This window comes from Lachancea thermotolerans (assembly GCF_000142805.1).
Source record: "Lachancea thermotolerans CBS 6340 chromosome E complete sequence".
Taxonomy (NCBI): Eukaryota; Fungi; Ascomycota; class Saccharomycetes; order Saccharomycetales; family Saccharomycetaceae; genus Lachancea; species Lachancea thermotolerans.
Genome location: NC_013081.1, coordinates 95,667 through 112,446, shown reverse-complemented (window position 1 = coordinate 112,446; position 16,780 = coordinate 95,667). Strand labels below are relative to the sequence as shown.

Sequence of the window (16,780 nt, the reverse complement as noted above, 5' to 3'; positions counted from 1 at the left end):
AGAATAACACAACTGCACCAGAAAGTTTAACTACGCGTGGCAGGCTCTAGCTTAACAGATCTTGGAGCAGATTATCGCCTCACATATAAGGACCAGTAACGCCCCTATTTGGTTATAACAATCTAACACTGTGTTGGGCATGAGCCAGTACATCACGAACCCAAGACAACAGTCGAGACAGCTGCGTAGGAACAGCCCAAGCGGCCAGGAACCGCATTTCGCAACTTCTTCTGTCCCACTCAACCAGCGAAATAGTATCCTTGACCCGCACTTGTCGGTTCTGCAGCTTTTAGATAGAGCTGATCCTCCTTCCGAGCTCTCCTCGCTCAAGCACGGCGAGATTGCGAAGCCGGCCACCCCTAGACGAAGCGGCTTCGAGTCCGTAAACTGCAGTATTTCTGAGTCGTGGCAATCCATCAAACACACCGACTGCTCGATGGTAAATACTCAAGGAGACGCCACACACCAGCATGCGGGCATTCTGTCCTCTTCTGATACGTCAGAGGATGAGCCGGACGCTCAACTTTCGCCGTCACCTAATAACTTTGCGTTCCCCAATAGTGCTACATCGATTTTTCCGGAAGCGCCACACAACCTAGAGGCGTCATCTTTGCGCGAATACCAAAACTCTGAAATTGCAAATCCAAGAGAGGAAAATGACAACGAAACCGTAACTATGAGCTTAATGAATTCTTCTAATTCTTTTGTGATGCCCAAGCTTTCCCTGATCCAGCAGTCTCAGAAGTTTTGTATTCTCATTGTTGGAAAGCCGGCCCAGCGATTCTATCGAGACATCCCTAGAGCCTATCACAAAATGTTTGAAGTGCGTGACGTGGGCCACTTGAGTCCTCGCGAGATGAACAAATACAGCGCTGTAATGGTTATATTTGGCGAGCCAAAAGAAGGGAAGGAGCTATTGGAAAAGGTTGCTGCACACAACAGCAACATAATAGCTGTTTGCCAGCGTGGCCAGCAGCAGCAAATTTCCAACATACTGAACCGTTACTCAAAGTCTAACGAAATTCGCTTGGTGTACCACCTGACTGTCATGTCTGACCATCAAGACGTTCACCGCTTGCTCAGATATCTCAACACCTTGAGTACTGAGGTCGACTCTGGGTACGAAACTGAAGTTGGCTCGCGAAAAATAAGAAAGCGCCGGAAGTCAAGCAAGAAGAGAAGCCCTCAAATCACAGTGAATCGGTGGGTAATTTGGAGCATATCCTTGACTGTTGGCGTGGGGTTAGGATACTGTATCTCTTGTCTTTTGTCATCGACATCCTCGACGCTTTCAGTCACTCTCCGTTCTGGGGATGAAGTAACCATCATGGAGGATATCCATAATTCACCACATGAGAGCCCCTTTGATAACTATCTCCGCCATTTGCTTCTCGCAGTCAAGAGAGCTGTGAAGCAAGTAAATTCGTCCTTCAAACAGTACTTGAGTGGCCAGTCGTTGCCTGTCCTTTGGATGCAACGTATAGGAAAGGAATGGCTATCAGAGGCTTCAGACCCGACGCTTCCTGGGGTGACGGCGTTGGATTTAGTTTTGGTTTAGAATACATATTCACCGGTTAGGAAAATTTATAAAGCTTTGTTATTTGTGAACGTGCGCCAGCGTTAAGTTTTAATTCCACAGTAAACGACATTGAAAAGAGAGGTGGTGCAGAGTGCGATATCACTAAGAAGGAAGCGGCAGATACCAAATTGAAGCCCGACTATTCCTTGAAATGACTACGCATTATTGCTAGTTCAGATCAAATAATTGTCGTAGCTTCTCACAGGCACGTGAACAGGCTAAGGAAAGCAGTTGGACCTGGCGCTGTTGGGGTTTGCATAGCATCAAGATAGTGGCAAGCTGAACCTGAGCATACCTTCAGCTCACAAGAAATCTTAGCTCCTTTCTTCGGATCTGATATAACAAAGATCATCCACGGTTGAATAAGAGGTTCTTCAGAGGACACAGTGCGCACTTAGTTTTAGCTTCGTTGTACCTCCAAGAGGTACTTATGCGAAGGCATCTCAGTATGCTGGATGCCTTCCATAAATTACGTGCTCGTCCGGCTCGCTTTGGATTACTACAGGATTAGCAGCGTCTATAAAGCGATGCGCTACTGTATCGACAAATCGTTGAGCGGCTGTCAAGTAGATTCAGACAAGCGCAAGCGCAAGCCAGACACAAATTCAAGGTACCATGAAGTCGTACTGACAAATTTAGTTGAGTCGAGAAACCGGCGATGGCTCTTAAAGGGCGCCTGTAATCTTGCCACACCGTAATCTAATCACATTACGAAACTAAACTTGAAAACAAAACACAGCATGCTCTTGATACCAAAAAACCGATTGCCAGTATATCGACGTATAGTTTGGTCTCTGATTAGGCAGAGTGTTTGTTTTACGCTCCGGTATCCCTGTGAAGAAACCACTGTAAAAAAAATGACGTCGCAAGGCATCGTTGCAATCTACAAACTATTCTCAACACAAAACAAACCTCCAAGAAAAGTCAGAGCGTGCTTCGAACTGGCTTTGGAGGAACATGGCTCGGCTCAAGAAGTTTGATCTAGGCGCATATGCGAAGAGAAAGCTGAAACCGCCGTTTCTTATCAGCATACGAACGCAGCTGACCGCTTTGGTTTGCCTTGTCGCGCTGCTGTCACTGATCATCTTAGCGGTGATAACAGGCGTGTACTTCACCTCAAGCTTCAAGTCAATGAGAGCAGAAAGACTTTATGTAGCCTCACAGCTCAAGGCTTCGCAAATTGACCAGAACCTGTATTATCTTTACTACCAATGCTATTATCTGTCTACAAGAGACGTCCTCCAAAATGCCTTAACGCAATATTTGGCAGGAAATACGACCACCGAAAACTGGGCGGATGCCGTTACGACGCTGGATAAGTTTTTGGGGTCTTCAAATCTTTTCAGTCTCGCGCGAGTATACGACTCGAGCTTTCAAGATGTTCTCAACGCATCCAACAATGCGTCCGGAAATTTGGTTCCAGAAAGTGTGCTTACCCAGCTGTTTCCTTTATCCACAAATGTGTCTCTGCCGTCTTCGTTAGAGGTGAAAGGTATGCTGACAGACCCAGTTTTGAATGACACGGGATACTTAATGTCGATGTCTCTTCCTATCTTCGCCAATCCTTCCATTATCCTCTCGACGTCAAAAGTTTACGGCTATATCACGGTAGTCATTTCTGCAGAAGGGCTTAAGACGGTTTTCAATGACACAACAGCATTAGAAGATTCATCGGTAATCCTAGTGTCAACTGTGTATGATAACCGCGAGCTTGCTGGATACCACCTCGTTTTTCCCCCTTACGGGATGCCCTCTGATATCATTGACAAACGCTATACCATTGGCAATGATTCTTTTCTCATGGACGCTTTCAAGCAAAGCAAGGGCGGATCCATCAAAAGCACACATTTTTTGTACAGCAAGGCAGTAGCTATCGGCTACTCACCCTGCTCGAGTGACCTTGTTCAGTGGGTTGCTATCATTACACAGCCAGAAAGTAAATTTCTTTATCCGTCAACCCGGCTGGCAAGGATTATCGTGGGTACATGCGTCGCTATCGCCGTTGTAACATGCGCTGTAACATTCCCGCTTTCTCACTGGGCTGTACAGCCTATCGTACGCCTGCAAAAGGCTACTGAAATTATAACCGCCGGTCGAGGTTTAAGATCAGATAACGGCAGTACTCTCTACAGCCACAAACGAAGTAGTACAGCCGAGTCCTTTAGTTCAGCTCTCCATCCCGCTTCTATAAGGCGTTCTGGGTCTGTTGCAAGGTCGTCCAAACACAAGTATATACCCGAGAGCGCAAAGGGAACGTTGAACAAAAATGATTTTGAGGAGATACAGCCAGATGGTATCGAGAATAACGAGGATGCTGCGCTGCAAAAGGTTCACTCTCCAACGCCAGGGTCCTTGTTTAGTGAACAAAGGTCAGCGAGGTCCGAACGTTACATTACCTCAACAAATCTGATAGAAGCTAGAGTTCCAACTTACAACCGACTTTTTTCTGACGAATTATCTGAGTTGACTGAAACGTTTAACACAATGACTGACGAGCTCGACAGGCATTATGCACTTCTCGAAGATAGAGTGCGGGCTCGAACAAGGCAGCTTGAGGCTGCGAAGATAGAAGCGGAAGGTGCTAATGAAGCAAAAACGGTCTTCATAGCAAATATATCTCATGAGCTGAGAACTCCACTGAATGGTATCTTGGGCATGACAGCTATTGCAATGGCGGAAAATGATATGCAAAAGGTAAAGAGCAGCCTAAAATTGATTTTCCGCTCAGGGGAACTGTTACTTCATATCATGACTGAGCTGCTGACTTTTTCGAAGAATGTTTTGAAGCGCACCAAACTAGAAGAGAGAGATTTTACTGTCCATGAAATCGCACTTCAAGTTGAATCTATTTTTGGGAAACTAGCGAAGGACCAGCATGTTAACTTGACCATATCAATTATTCCCAACGTTCTGAGAACGATGGTGCTATGGGGAGATTCTAATAGAATCGTACAGATTGTGATGAACTTGGTATCCAACGCACTCAAATTTACTCCAGTCGATGGAAGAGTAAATGTCAAGTTTACGCTTCTTGGGGAATATGATGAGTCCAAGGCCTCCAATGGATGCTTTGATAGAGCGGCTGTTGTGCCCATACAAGAGTCCGAGAAGGAAAGCTCAACTTTGGGACCTACTGAGAAAGGGGGAATCAAAGACGTAACTGAATCCGCGTCCAGCTCGAACGCAACTTGGCCTCCATCACCCTCAACTTCAGAGACTTCAAACGGATCAAAAGCTGAAACAACATCAGGTAAATTGACCGAAAGCTCTGAGGAAGACGAAAAAGAGGAGAAGCTGGACCATGATGATAAAGACGAAGGCGATGAAGAAAGTGAAGAGGAAGAATACAGGGGCGAAGCAGAGGTGAGTGGAAAAGATGACACAAACAACGAAACGCAACGAGAAGACAGTAATGAAAACCAAAACGAAGACGCGAGGTCTATAGAGTCAGAAAATGCTAGCTCGTACGACGACGCTATATTCCATTCAAGACTTCGCAAAGGCAACAGTGGAGAAAACGAAGACGGTCGTCCTCTTGAACACCCCAGGAGATTGGCGATAGCTATGGAAGTGCAAGATACTGGTCCTGGTATCGAACCTGCTTTACAAGAAAGTGTTTTTGAGCCATTTGTTCAGGGCGACCAAACGCTGTCTCGCCAATACGGAGGTACTGGGTTGGGATTGTCGATCTGCAGACAGCTGGCAGCGATGATGAATGGAAGCATGTCACTTGATTCTAAAGTTGGAGTTGGGAGCAAGTTTACGTTTACGGTTCCGTTGACGCAGACGAAAGAACTATGTTTCGAAGAAGACGAAAACCCATTTGAAGATGAATTCAACCCCGACAGCAAGAAGAACAGGAAAGTCAAATTTAAGGTGAGCAAAAACAATAAACGCAAAAAATCGCATTCATCCTCCTCGGGACAAAACAGCAGCGTCGGGACCCCAACCGTATCAGAAAGTGAGGTGAGCGTTGGAAGTGTACGTGTCGATAGGCCGTTCTTACAGAGTACCGGGACAGCCCTATCTACTAGAAGCGTCACTACCACATCTGTAGCTAACAAGTGCAAAGTGCTTGTTGCTGAGGATAACAATGTCAATCAAGAAGTGATAAAGCGCATGCTAAACCTGGAAGGGCTGGATGACGTGGATTTGGCATGCGATGGCCAGGATGCGTTTGACAAGGTTAAAGCCAGAAATGAAGCAGGCAAGTTTTACGATCTCATTTTCATGGACGTGCAGATGCCCCGGGTGGATGGCTTGTCGGCTACACGCATGATCCGTAATGAATTAAGCTACACGCACCCCATAGTGGCACTAACGGCGTACGCCGATGACAGAAACATTAAAGAATGCATAGACGCTGGCATGAACGGTTTCCTCGCAAAACCTATCAGAAGACCCAAGATCAAGGAGATTTTGAGTGAGTACTGTCCGACTTACTTCAAGGCGGACGGCGAGAAGAAAGGCAAAACGGAAGGCCAGGCTTGAAAGACAGGCCAGAAGAGCGGATGCAAGGGATACCCGCACGCATAGCGATGTAACATAGAGCTTTAATAAACAAAATAATTTTCTTCTGAATTCAAGCTAATGGGGCCGTCCCGTCCCTGTCAGACGCAGCTTCATAGTTTTAAAACCGAAGAGTTTAAATTACTTACTTTACTGTGATACAAGCGTAAATATGTGGTAATGAAATAAAATCGGGACACGATATATCCTTGAGGTGAGCACAAAGGATGAAACCGACTATTTCAACTTCTTCTTTGGACGCAACTGGTTGGTGTGGCCACACTTTCTCTTTCTGCAGTTGGTAGCTTTTGGAGGCAATCTAGCGTAACACTTACGGCACACAGACTTCTCACAGTTGAACTTGGAAGCCAAAGCCTTCAAAGATGGCTCGATGATACCACCTCTCAATCTCAGGACCAAGTGCAAAGTGGACTCCTTCTGGATGTTGTAGTCAGATAGGGTTCTGCCATCTTCCAATTGCTTACCAGCAAAGATCAATCTCTGTTGGTCAGGTGGGATACCCTCCTTGTCTTGGATCTTGGACTTGACGTTGTCAATGGTGTCCGAAGATTCGACTTCCAAAGTGATGGTCTTACCAGTCAAGGTCTTGACGAAACTGTGAACGAGTTAGTACTTTGGTCATTAAAAGCGGATCGGGGTCGGAAGGACGGCGGTGAGGTCCAGCGCTGGCACTGCTCCAAAAACTGACTGCGACGGGGCCGTGCCAATCTCCTCGCTAACACTGTTTACGCTCTCCTAACTTCTCGCGTCATCTTCACCACTGGCTTCGCACTGCTGTGTCTTCAATCTCTGCTCTTCACTATCCTGGCACGTTCCCTGCAGCCTCTCGACTTCCGGCGAAGGTCAACTTCCGGTCGCAGCTTCGCCATTCGAAAGCGCTTTTTCAGCAGCGATGCTCGAGCTCACTCTCCTGCTCTCCGACCACGTCTATCTCCTGTGTTTCTCATTTATCCCATACATTTGCATCTTTGAGTCTTGAACTACTAAGTGATTGTTAAGTTTCGTTAATCACGGTGAAACTTTGATAATATCAAGCCTGACTTCCTACTCTGAGTACGCACAGCACGTCCCACACCCTGCCCGCGATCCTTTGCGCGCTGCCTGGCCTCTGCGTGGGCAAAAAAGTTGCGTGGGTCACATACCCGCTTACCAAAAATTTTCGAATCTAAAAAAATCTGTCGGAAACAGGTGTACGGATGCTAGTCAAACTCACTTGTCGCTTTGCACGCCAGGATACTTTACCCGGCCTGTTATCCGTAAGCATATTGTACGGATTTAAATAGGGTCATGTGACCAAAGACTTTTTCAGTTACCCTCTTCAGTCTGTGTTGGTGGCAAACACGCACTATGTGCGAAAACGTAAATAGGCGATGAAGCGTAATACCAGACCGAACGCGAATAATCTCCGGTAGCGCGGTTAGAACTGCGTCACAAGATCCAGCGATAGACCAATTTTCACTGGCGCTAAAGCACTCGTACTGGAATCCTACAGGCTTTTTCCGAGTATAGCTTGGGCTGCGATTGAGCATCCATAGCGCGTTAGTAACCAAAATGGCCAACACTGACGAGCTACCGCGGCTCGAAAGCGCGGAAGCGGCAGAAACTGCGGCCAGCTTTTTAGGCATAGAATCTAATGAGCTATTGGCCGTAGACGGCGGTGTTGTAGTGAATATAGCCGCCAAGGCGCGGGAGTTCCAGCAGCTGCAGGCAGAGAATCTCAGAACAAGCGTGACAGTCGATGAACTTAGGTCCTCATCCGAGCGCAAACTGGGCGCGTGCAAAGACCAAGTCCATCTGCTACTGCAAGAGCTTGAATCACTGCGCGGCGAAAGCGCACAATTCGAGAAAATGAAACTGGAGCTGACTTCTGAGAAGCAGCGCGCCCTCAATGACTCCGAGACGCTTCGTGTACGCAAAGAGGCGCTTGAGCAACAGAAGCAAGCTCTGGAGTCGAGCAAGAATGACGTAGCGCGCCTGCTAAACGAAAAAATCAGCGAGCTCTCTTCCTTCAAGCAAGAGGCCGACGACCTAATGCAAGAGAACAGGCGTTTGCGACAGCAAACACTCGATCTCGAAAGCGAAAGCCGCGTGTCAAAGTCCGAGGATCTGCAGCGCAAGGCAGAGCTTCATAGACTTTCACAGGAGCTATCGCTTTGCAGATCGAACAGCGAGTGGCTGGAGTCGCAGCTCGGTCAAAAAAATGCGGAGTTTAATGCATACAGGCATACAACTCAGTCACAGCTCGCAGCTTTGACTCAAAAGCTGGAGACTCTTGAGCAGGAGCTCCAGGCTTCAACACGAACCAATAAATCACTAAGAGAGCACAACGCGCGGATCACAAATGATTTGGAAACTCAGCTTCGTAATGTCAAGAAGTTGACTGATAATTTAAATTCAGAAAAACAAGAGTTTACCCGCGAAATGTCTTTGAAAGAGCGTTTGGTGGATTTGCTAGAAGGACAGGTCCAATCTCTTAAATCTGATCTGGAATTGAGAAGTACTGCTGGAGAAGGCGACGACGGCTCTTTTTCTAACCCGCTAAACGCTCTTTCTGAAGAGCTTGCACAAAAAACACAGCAGCTTGAAGAAAGTGAGTTTAAAGTTCAAAAACTGGAGCAGACTGTGCAGGATCTGGTATCTACAGACAAAGAGAGTCGCCTGAAATCTTCAGCACATGAATATCCAGCCTCGGTAACAGATCTCTATGGGGACATCAGCTTGTTGAAGAGACAGGTCATACACGAAAAACGACAGAAAGAGCACTTACAGAACCAGGTTGAAGCCTTTGTTGTAGAACTGGAGAGCAAAGTTCCAATGTTAAGCTCATTCAAAGATCGCAACGACATGCTTGAAGAGCAACTAGCCGAAACTGCTTACATGCTGGAATCAATTTCCAAGGACAAAGAAAGTGTTGCCCTAGATCTCAGGAGGACAAAAGCACAAATTCATGACTTCGAAATTCAGATATCGGAGTTAACGAGACAGCGGTCGGACCTGGCCCGTCAAGTTCAATATCTCTTGATTCAGGCTTCTGTAAGGAGCGATTCAAAGGGCCCTCTCACCACAGAGGAAATTGCGTTCGTGAGAAGAATTTTGGAACAAGGTGATCTATCTCTTGAACGCGACACTCAAAAGGTCATATCTGAAAGGCTAGTTGAGTTCCGCGACATCGTCGAACTGCAATCGAAAAACTCAGATCTTCTTCGTACCATAAGGAACCTTGCAGATAAGCTGGAGAGCGAGGAGGAACAGTCAAAGATGAGGTCAAAAACTGTTGAAAACGATGCCATAAGGGAGGCAAAGGAGGCTATCATAACCTTACAAGAACATGCTCAAGAACTAGAATCTCGCATTGAAGTTCTCACCAAGGAGCGTGATGCATACAAGGCTATTCAGCCCAGTACCAACAATGGCAACAAGATCACAGAACATGCCCTTGCAAACTCCAAAGGTAAAATGAGTGCCAGGGTGGATGATCTTGAGCGTAGCCTTGTTACCGAACGAGAAGAGGCTGAGAAAAATATGAAAATGTTGAACTCTGAGATTCAAGAACTACTGAGACAAAAGACAAAACTTGCAATTGAGATTGAGAAGGAAAGGACTTCGAAGTGCTTAGCTGAAGAGAGGCTGAAAGTCTCTCAGGGCTCTCTCAAGTTGACAAAACAGGAAAACGAGGAACTCAACAAGAGATATCACATTATACAAGACAATCTCCTAAAGCAAGATACGAAAACGCAAGAGACACTAAGCTGCCTCATAGAGTGTCAATCTAAGTTAGCTACTTTGGAGTCTGAGTTGAAAAGCTCAGTGGCGAAAATAGAGTCCCTAAGCTCTTGTCAGAAAAAGAACACTGAAAGTATTGAACAACTCACGGCTGAGCGCAACAACTTGACAATTTTAGTAACACAACTGCAGACATTGCAGGGGGAGAGAGACAAACTGCTCGCAGAAACCGAGAAAAGCTACAAAGAAAAAGTTGATGCTTTAGAGGTAGAAGCTTCCCAACTGAGAACACAGCTATCCAGAAAAGATGAAGAGTTCAACGATTTTATACAAACGAATGATTCTCGAAGCCAGTGGTACCAGGAGAAAATTGACTCCTTGAACGAGACCCTGAAGGTCGTGACATCCCAACTTGAGTCACAAGCTCAGACCACTAGAGACCTTGAAAGCCAAAAAAAGCTACTCGAGGGCAGGCTAAAAGAAGTTGAGACGAAAGCTCAATCATACGACGTTTTGAACCAAACAGACGATGTTTTGGCCCAAACTGAAGCCCTAAGAATGGAGCTAGAAAAGTCAAAGATCAAGCTACAAGATGCTTATTCACAGATTGAGGAGCATAGAAGTAGGTACAAGTCTGCTGAGGAAGCGCTTTCAGCAATTACCAATGCTTTCGAGCGCTTCAAGAACGAGCATTCCAAGGACTTCGGCAATATGAAAAAGAAGGAAGACGAACTTGTTGGCCAAGTTGAAGCCTTAAAGCACCAAATCTCAAACCTGAATAACGAGTTAGGTCATCAAAAGAAGCAATTTGACTCTGAGAAAAACGAGCTAGAGAACCAGCTAGTAAGCCTGCAATCAACCCAAGAGACTATGAACTCTATGAAGGAGCACTATGAACAACAGCTAGGAAAATTAACACAAGACCTAAACCAGCAGGCCGCCTTTGCCAATAAAGCACAAGAAAACTACGAGCAGGAGCTCCAGAGACACGCTGATGTTTCAAAAACAATAAGCCAGCTGAGAGAAGAGAGCCAGAAATACAAGAATCAAGCATCTGTGCTCCAGTCTTCAATAGAGCAGTTAGAGAAAACCTTGGATGAAAGCGACGGAAAGTGGCTAAACCAAAAGGAAGAATATGAGGCTCAACTGCGTTCCTTGAACCAAAGGATAGAGGATCTCACTGTTCAAAACGGATTGCTTTTAGACCAGTTAGACCTTGAAGCTAAAGATCCCAACTCCGAATTAGGCCAAAGTGAACCCCAAGAAAAAGTGCGTGAACTAATTACTAGTTTGAGACGCGAGCGCGACATTTTGCAAACAAAGCTGGAGGTTAGCAAGAGGAGTGAGACTGTTTCACTTCGGAAACTTGAGGCGATTGAGCAAGAGCTGTCTTTTGCTAAGGAAGAATTGAGTAGCCTGCAAGCGCTTTCAAGTCAAAATTCGATAATGGCAGACGAGCACAACAAACTACTGGAGCAGCTGAACCAGCTCAACCTCCTTAGAGAGAGCAACATAACTCTACGTTCTGAAGTGCAGAAGAAAACACAACGCTGCCAAGAACTTGAAGGCCAAATTGATAATTTACAGCAATCTCTCCAACCTCTTGAGAGCGAATTGGCTTCGCTGAAAAGGTCTGTGAGGGCTAAGGATAGTCAAATATCATTAATCAGTGAGGAAACAAACCGGTGGAAACAGAGATCACAAGACATTTTAAGTAAGTTTGAGAGGATTGATCCGGAGGAGCATAAGAAGCTGGGAGAAGAGTTGTCACAGGCCAAAGCGGAGCTGGCTGCAAAAGCAGACCAGAACTCCGAACTGGAAGACCGCTTCCAGAGGTTAAAGAAGCAGGCAAGAGAAAGGCTGGACGCTGCGAAGGCTGTCCAAAACAATCTGTCTGTCGAGTTGGCTCAGGCGCGCGAGGCACAGAGTAACATGGAGCTTCAATTAAGAAAAGAACAAGATGTTAACAAAGCGCTACAAGAAAGTCTTCAAAGAGTTGAGAGCGAAGCTAAAGCTGACTCAACTACTCAACCAGAACTGGAAAGCGCTCTCCAAAAGCTTTCACAAGCAGAGAAAAAGGCTCAAGACATTGAAAGCGATCGGGCTCAAATTGAAAAAGCCCTGCAATCTGAGCTTGAAAAGGTTAAAAGCCACGCAGAAGAGCTAGAAAGGCGTTTGGATGAAGCTCGGAGGGAAGTTGAATCTCTCGAGGAAGTCAAACAGGGGGCTTTTACCGATAGTTCTGAGCTTGAGAAGATGAAGAGAGATCTAGAAGAACACAGCAACACGTTGATCGCGGAGAAGGAGGCTGAGATAAGGAGCCACTATGAAGAACTCCGGCTTAAGGAAAAAGCCACTTATGAAAAAGAACTTGAAGAAAATGGAAAACACACTCCTGTTGACATCGAGACTTTAAAAAAACAGTGGGAAGAAGACTATGAGCAGAAAACGATAAAAAGGATAGAAGAGTCAAATGAAATCTTAAGAAAACGGATTCGTCTTCCAACGGAAGAAAAGATAAACAAAATAGTCGAAACACGGAAGAGCGAACTGGAGCAGGAGTTCGAAGCTAAACTACAAAAACGTGCCTCTGAATTAGCAAACGAGAAACCTCAGCCTGCGAGCTTTACTGAGGTGATGAAGAGGCACAAGCAAGAGATGGAAAAGCTGAAGGCAGACCTGACAAGGGAAATGGACGAGGAAATGGCGCAGGTTAGAAAAAAGGCATTTGATGAAGGCAAACAACAAGCGAGCATGAAGTCAATGTTCTTGGAGAAGAAAATAGCAAAACTTGAAGCACAGGTTAAAGCCAGCGGTACTGAAGCAGTGCCCAGCGCACCTACTAGTAAAAACAGTCCCACAGAAAAGCCTGTTCGGATTTTGGAGGCCTCCCCACTAGAGGACGCTTTGTCTCGTAATGATCCTAATAAAGAATCATTGCCTATAAAAAAAATTTCGCTTCCAAGTCTGACCCCCGAACCGCAACAATCACAACCTGAGGAAGCACCCAACGGGCAGCAACAAGCTACAAAAACACAGCTAACAGAAGGGAATGCTACTCAGGATGGGCTCACACCAACGAAAAGGGCTATTGAAGTGGGAAATGAAAGTCCTTCCAAAAGGACAAAACCTGATCAAGATTAGAAGAGGCGTGAGCAGATTCTAAATTATTTTTAATAGCCGCTCATACCTCAATTTTTTACAACCCAGGTAATAGACCAGAGGCTTCCATCTCATTCATGTATAATTTGTATTATGAAGATTATTTTAATATTTGATTTTTTGAGTAATATTAATATATAAACTGTGCTCTTTGTAGGCGAGGCTACGGATATGGGGCAAGAAACTGACCCTAGGGAAGTTCTGCAGCTTGACGTTCACGATATCGTTACATCAGATGAGGACGAGGACACTAAAAGCATGTTGATTTAGAACTAAAGTGTTCGCCTCGGACAATCTCAACTAACATTTTTTTTTTCCAATTAGTTAAACAGCAGTTAGACGAATTAGAGAGGCAACAAAGAGATCTCCGTGATCGTCTGGAACAGAAGGCTTCGCGAAAAAAGGCGCAGCGTCAATCCTTAGAACGTGTAGAAGTCCCTGCTTCCCCCAAGGAAGAAAGGAAATCTAAAGCTTCTCCTCAAAGTCAAAAGAGTTCCAAGGGAATAACATTAGCCGCTAACAGCAACAATGATTCTATCGAAGTCCCCTGGAAGAATGGTCCCAGCAATACTACATCGTACTTCGTGGAGAACTTTGTCAATGCACGCAAAGTCGAGGAGCAGAAAATCCAACACCGAAGCAGTCTGCTTAGCTGTCGAGTTCACACATTTAAAGGTATCGATAGCTTGAAGGGTAGTCAACCTGTTAACGTAGACGAAAAAGAATTATACTCTGGCTTCAACATATCCAGGCGCTATATGTCTACATCTGAACTGGACGAAATTATGCGTGAGATTAAAGTCCTGCGACTTCCCAAACTTTTCAGCAAAGTTCGACCACCAAAATTCACAGAGCCTGATTATGCTAACTGGGTTGCAATCGGCATTATTAGCTTCAAGTCCGAAGTTAAACTAACATCTTCTTCGAAACCTTCGAAGTATTTCAAGATGACACTAACAGACTTCACGCACAACTTGGATATTTACATCTTCAACAACAAAAACGTCGAGAAGTACTACAATCTAAGAGTTGGAGACATTATTGCTATATTAAACCCGGACATTCTTCCATGGAGGCCGTCACAAGTTAATAACGATGAGTTTTCAGGACCAGTGGTAAAGTCTTTCAATTTGTCTATTAGACACAATTTCGACTGTGTGCTTGAAATCGGAACCAGCAAAGATCTTGGGTTTTGCCGGATTCCCAACAAGGCTACAAGGAAAGCCTGCGGGGCACCAATCAATCGAGCTGCTACTGATAGGTGTGAATATCACCAGGATGTTAGGTTTCGACATGTGAACGCTCAGCGTGTTGAACTTAACGGAAGCACATCTTTAAGATCACCAGTGAAAAATGGTAAAAAGCAAGCGCTTTATGGGACCTCTGGCGTGAAAAGGAAGCTTCAGCTGCTTCCAGACAAACACGCCCCACAAGCTCAAGATGGTGAGAGTCAGAACACGCTCTTCTTCAGCAACCCCAATTACGCTAAGGCGTTTTTCGATGATAGTTACCAGAACCCTGATATGCTCAACAATCTTGAAAACAAAAGGAGGAAGCTCAAGGACAGTGAGAAAGAGAGAACTCTCCAAAACCAGCTGAATAGTGCAATCGGGAAAACTGGGTATCAAAGCTTCAACAACAAAAGCAAAGAAGAGCAGAAGCAGATGAAAGACGCGACCGAGCAAGTACTGAACAGCGGACTATTGAGAGATATAGGATTTGACCCTTTTCGAGGAAAGATGCGTGAGGTGCTGAAGTTTGGAAAAAACGTGAACAGTGGACTGAACTCCAAATCATCTCAAGTGAAGGAAATTATGAGCTTTAAGAAATCTAACGTCAGTCTGGCTCCCTCTAAAGCTGAACAAAAAAAGCGGCTTCTGAGAAGAGAGCAAGTCTGGAGAGAGCATTTTGACACTGAAAAACTGGCAAATCAAAAACAAAAGAAGACACCATCTTCTGAGAGCAGCGATAGCGATTTGGAAATCGTGTAGCCCATATTAAGGTACCATAACATTTAACTCAAAAGACGAAAAATTCTTGAGAAATTGAATGCGGATACGGCCGTCAAACTTCTGGTCCTGTGGCTGTAGAGACAACATATTCAATAAATGTCCGTCGCAGCATATCTCAAAGTAAGTGTTAGAGACATTTTCTGGTACTTGGTCAAATACAACCTCTAAAGCATGATTGTAAGGCTCATATATTACTCCATCCCCGCTAATATCATCTCCCGCTCGATTTGAATAACCTTTCATGATTTTGCTAACCAAAGAGGCTTGCTGCAATTTAGAAGAGTACCCAAGAACGTGCAGCTGGAAATGTAGTGAGTTCGATTGCGGGGAGGGCTTGTAGCTTGCTTCCAAGTTGGGTGTATTAATTAGAGCAAAGTATGAGTAATCGCGTGTAGGCAAGCCCGAGACTTGCAGCCGATATTCCAAAGGGTATTTCTGGAGAATTTCCAGGCTAGCAATTTTAAACCTCTCGACCCCGAGGGACTGGAAACGCTGTTGTTTACATAGGTGAAGCAGGTTTGCGTGGAAGCCGATTGATAGGATTATGAAAAAGATCATTTCAAAACCGTTTGGGAATGTCGCTTTGTAAAGCGGGAACTTTCGGGGTGTCAACTGGCCTTGGAGGAAACATGAAAGCGAGGCTGCGGGACAGCGAAGCCCCAATGAGTTCGCCCATGCATTTCCAGTTCCAAGTGGAAGGGGCACGAGACTCAGAGTGTGCCTTAATCCTTCAAAAACCCTTCGATTGAGGCCATTGAGAAACTCTGAGATAGTGGTGTCGCCTGACAGAAATATTAAAATTGTGTTTTCAGTGGATGGCTGAAAAGTGTGACCTAATTGTCCAGCGGCGTCGCTGTCTTGAGTCCTGACCACTTTATGCGGGATACCCAGAAGGGTAAAAAGCGGCTCCAAAACATTCTTCCCAAAGTTGTTCCGCGAGTCTCTTCCAGTGCCTGATTTTATCGAGTCGACTATCAAGATGTCCTTCTGACCCCGCGTTAGTTGCGGATCTAAAGAAGCATCCCCGTACTCGTTGGGACGGCTCACGAGAGAAAAAGACGTATACTTGTTGTCGTCAGTTTCCACGCAAGCCCAAAACTGCGTTTTTGCGGTGCTAACAAGCGGAACCTCGACCACCTGTTTCATTGCTGCATGTATAGCTATAGTTAATATTCAAGATGACATTACATACGTTCATCCATTGAAGATAAATTAGGAAAAACGAATCCTACGTTCCATCGAGAAGCACAAGAAAACACGCCCCGCTTACATAACTGCTTGGCATGAAGGGCACGCGGCAATCAGATCTTGCGTATACACTGTATGTGTCTTTTCAGTGATATTTTAGCCCCTCGCTCAACTAAATACTAACACGAGAGCCTCAGATACCTCGAAGTACCTTTTAAAACTGCCAAGCAGGCAGAAACTGCAGTCAAAGTCCTGAAACCGGACCCAATCCTGAAGCCACAAGACTTCCACGTTGAGTATAGCTCCAAAGCGCACAACCTTTGCGTCTCATTTGAGGGTGTTGACGACCGTGTACTGCGAGTTGGCGTCAGCAGCGTAATTGAAAGCATCAAAACAATCATCGAAACAATAGACGAATTCAGTCACTGAATGAATCTCATAAACAGTTTCCAGTAAGCCTGGAGGTTTGTTCCTTTCGCAATACACCTTTCATTAGCAGCGAAGACTAGCTTCTCAGTTTAATCACGTGATTCAGAGTCACATGCTTTGGAGTTCAGCCTAATTCACGTGATATGTATTTTATTAG

The 16,780-nt window shown here is 45.3% G+C and overlaps 7 protein-coding genes across 7 annotated transcripts; 5 read left to right on the top strand and 2 right to left on the bottom strand.

The window, feature by feature from the left end:
• Positions 1-139: 139 nt before the first annotated feature.
• On the top strand, positions 140-1,558 carry ATG32 (mitophagy protein ATG32; the record flags this gene model as incomplete). The annotated part of the gene is made up of 1 exon (XM_002553491.1): positions 140-1,558. One exon carries the CDS (start codon positions 140-142, stop codon positions 1,556-1,558), a length of 1,419 nt encoding a protein of 472 aa, XP_002553537.1.
• A 978-nt stretch (positions 1,559-2,536) lies between these two features.
• Positions 2,537-6,070, top strand: SLN1 (histidine kinase; the record flags this gene model as incomplete). The annotated part of the gene is made up of 1 exon (XM_002553490.1): positions 2,537-6,070. One exon carries the CDS (start codon positions 2,537-2,539, stop codon positions 6,068-6,070), a length of 3,534 nt encoding a protein of 1,177 aa, XP_002553536.1.
• Positions 6,071-6,325: 255 nt separating this feature from the next.
• On the bottom strand, positions 6,326-7,075 carry RPL40A (ubiquitin-60S ribosomal protein L40 fusion protein; the record flags this gene model as incomplete). The annotated part of the gene is made up of 2 exons (XM_002553489.1): positions 6,326-6,704; positions 7,068-7,075. 2 exons carry the CDS (start codon positions 7,073-7,075, stop codon positions 6,326-6,328), a joined length of 387 nt encoding a protein of 128 aa, XP_002553535.1.
• A 585-nt stretch (positions 7,076-7,660) lies between these two features.
• Positions 7,661-12,976, top strand: MLP2 (Mlp2p; the record flags this gene model as incomplete). Its single annotated transcript, XM_002553488.1, has 1 exon — positions 7,661-12,976. The coding sequence occupies one exon, from the start codon at positions 7,661-7,663 to the stop codon at positions 12,974-12,976; it is 5,316 nt and encodes a 1,771-aa protein (XP_002553534.1).
• Positions 12,977-13,165: 189 nt separating this feature from the next.
• Positions 13,166-14,985, top strand: MCM10 (Mcm10p; the record flags this gene model as incomplete). The annotated part of the gene is made up of 2 exons (XM_002553487.1): positions 13,166-13,250; positions 13,319-14,985. The coding sequence occupies 2 exons, from the start codon at positions 13,166-13,168 to the stop codon at positions 14,983-14,985; spliced, it is 1,752 nt and encodes a 583-aa protein (XP_002553533.1).
• Positions 14,986-14,991: 6 nt separating this feature from the next.
• KLTH0E01012g (KLTH0E01012p) lies at positions 14,992-16,152 on the bottom strand (the record flags this gene model as incomplete). The annotated part of the gene is made up of 1 exon (XM_002553486.1): positions 14,992-16,152. The coding sequence occupies one exon, from the start codon at positions 16,150-16,152 to the stop codon at positions 14,992-14,994; it is 1,161 nt and encodes a 386-aa protein (XP_002553532.1).
• Positions 16,153-16,289: 137 nt separating this feature from the next.
• On the top strand, positions 16,290-16,623 carry PCC1 (chromatin DNA-binding EKC/KEOPS complex subunit PCC1; the record flags this gene model as incomplete). The annotated part of the gene is made up of 2 exons (XM_002553485.1): positions 16,290-16,327; positions 16,392-16,623. The coding sequence occupies 2 exons, from the start codon at positions 16,290-16,292 to the stop codon at positions 16,621-16,623; spliced, it is 270 nt and encodes an 89-aa protein (XP_002553531.1).
• Between the last annotated feature and the right edge of the window lie 157 nt (positions 16,624-16,780).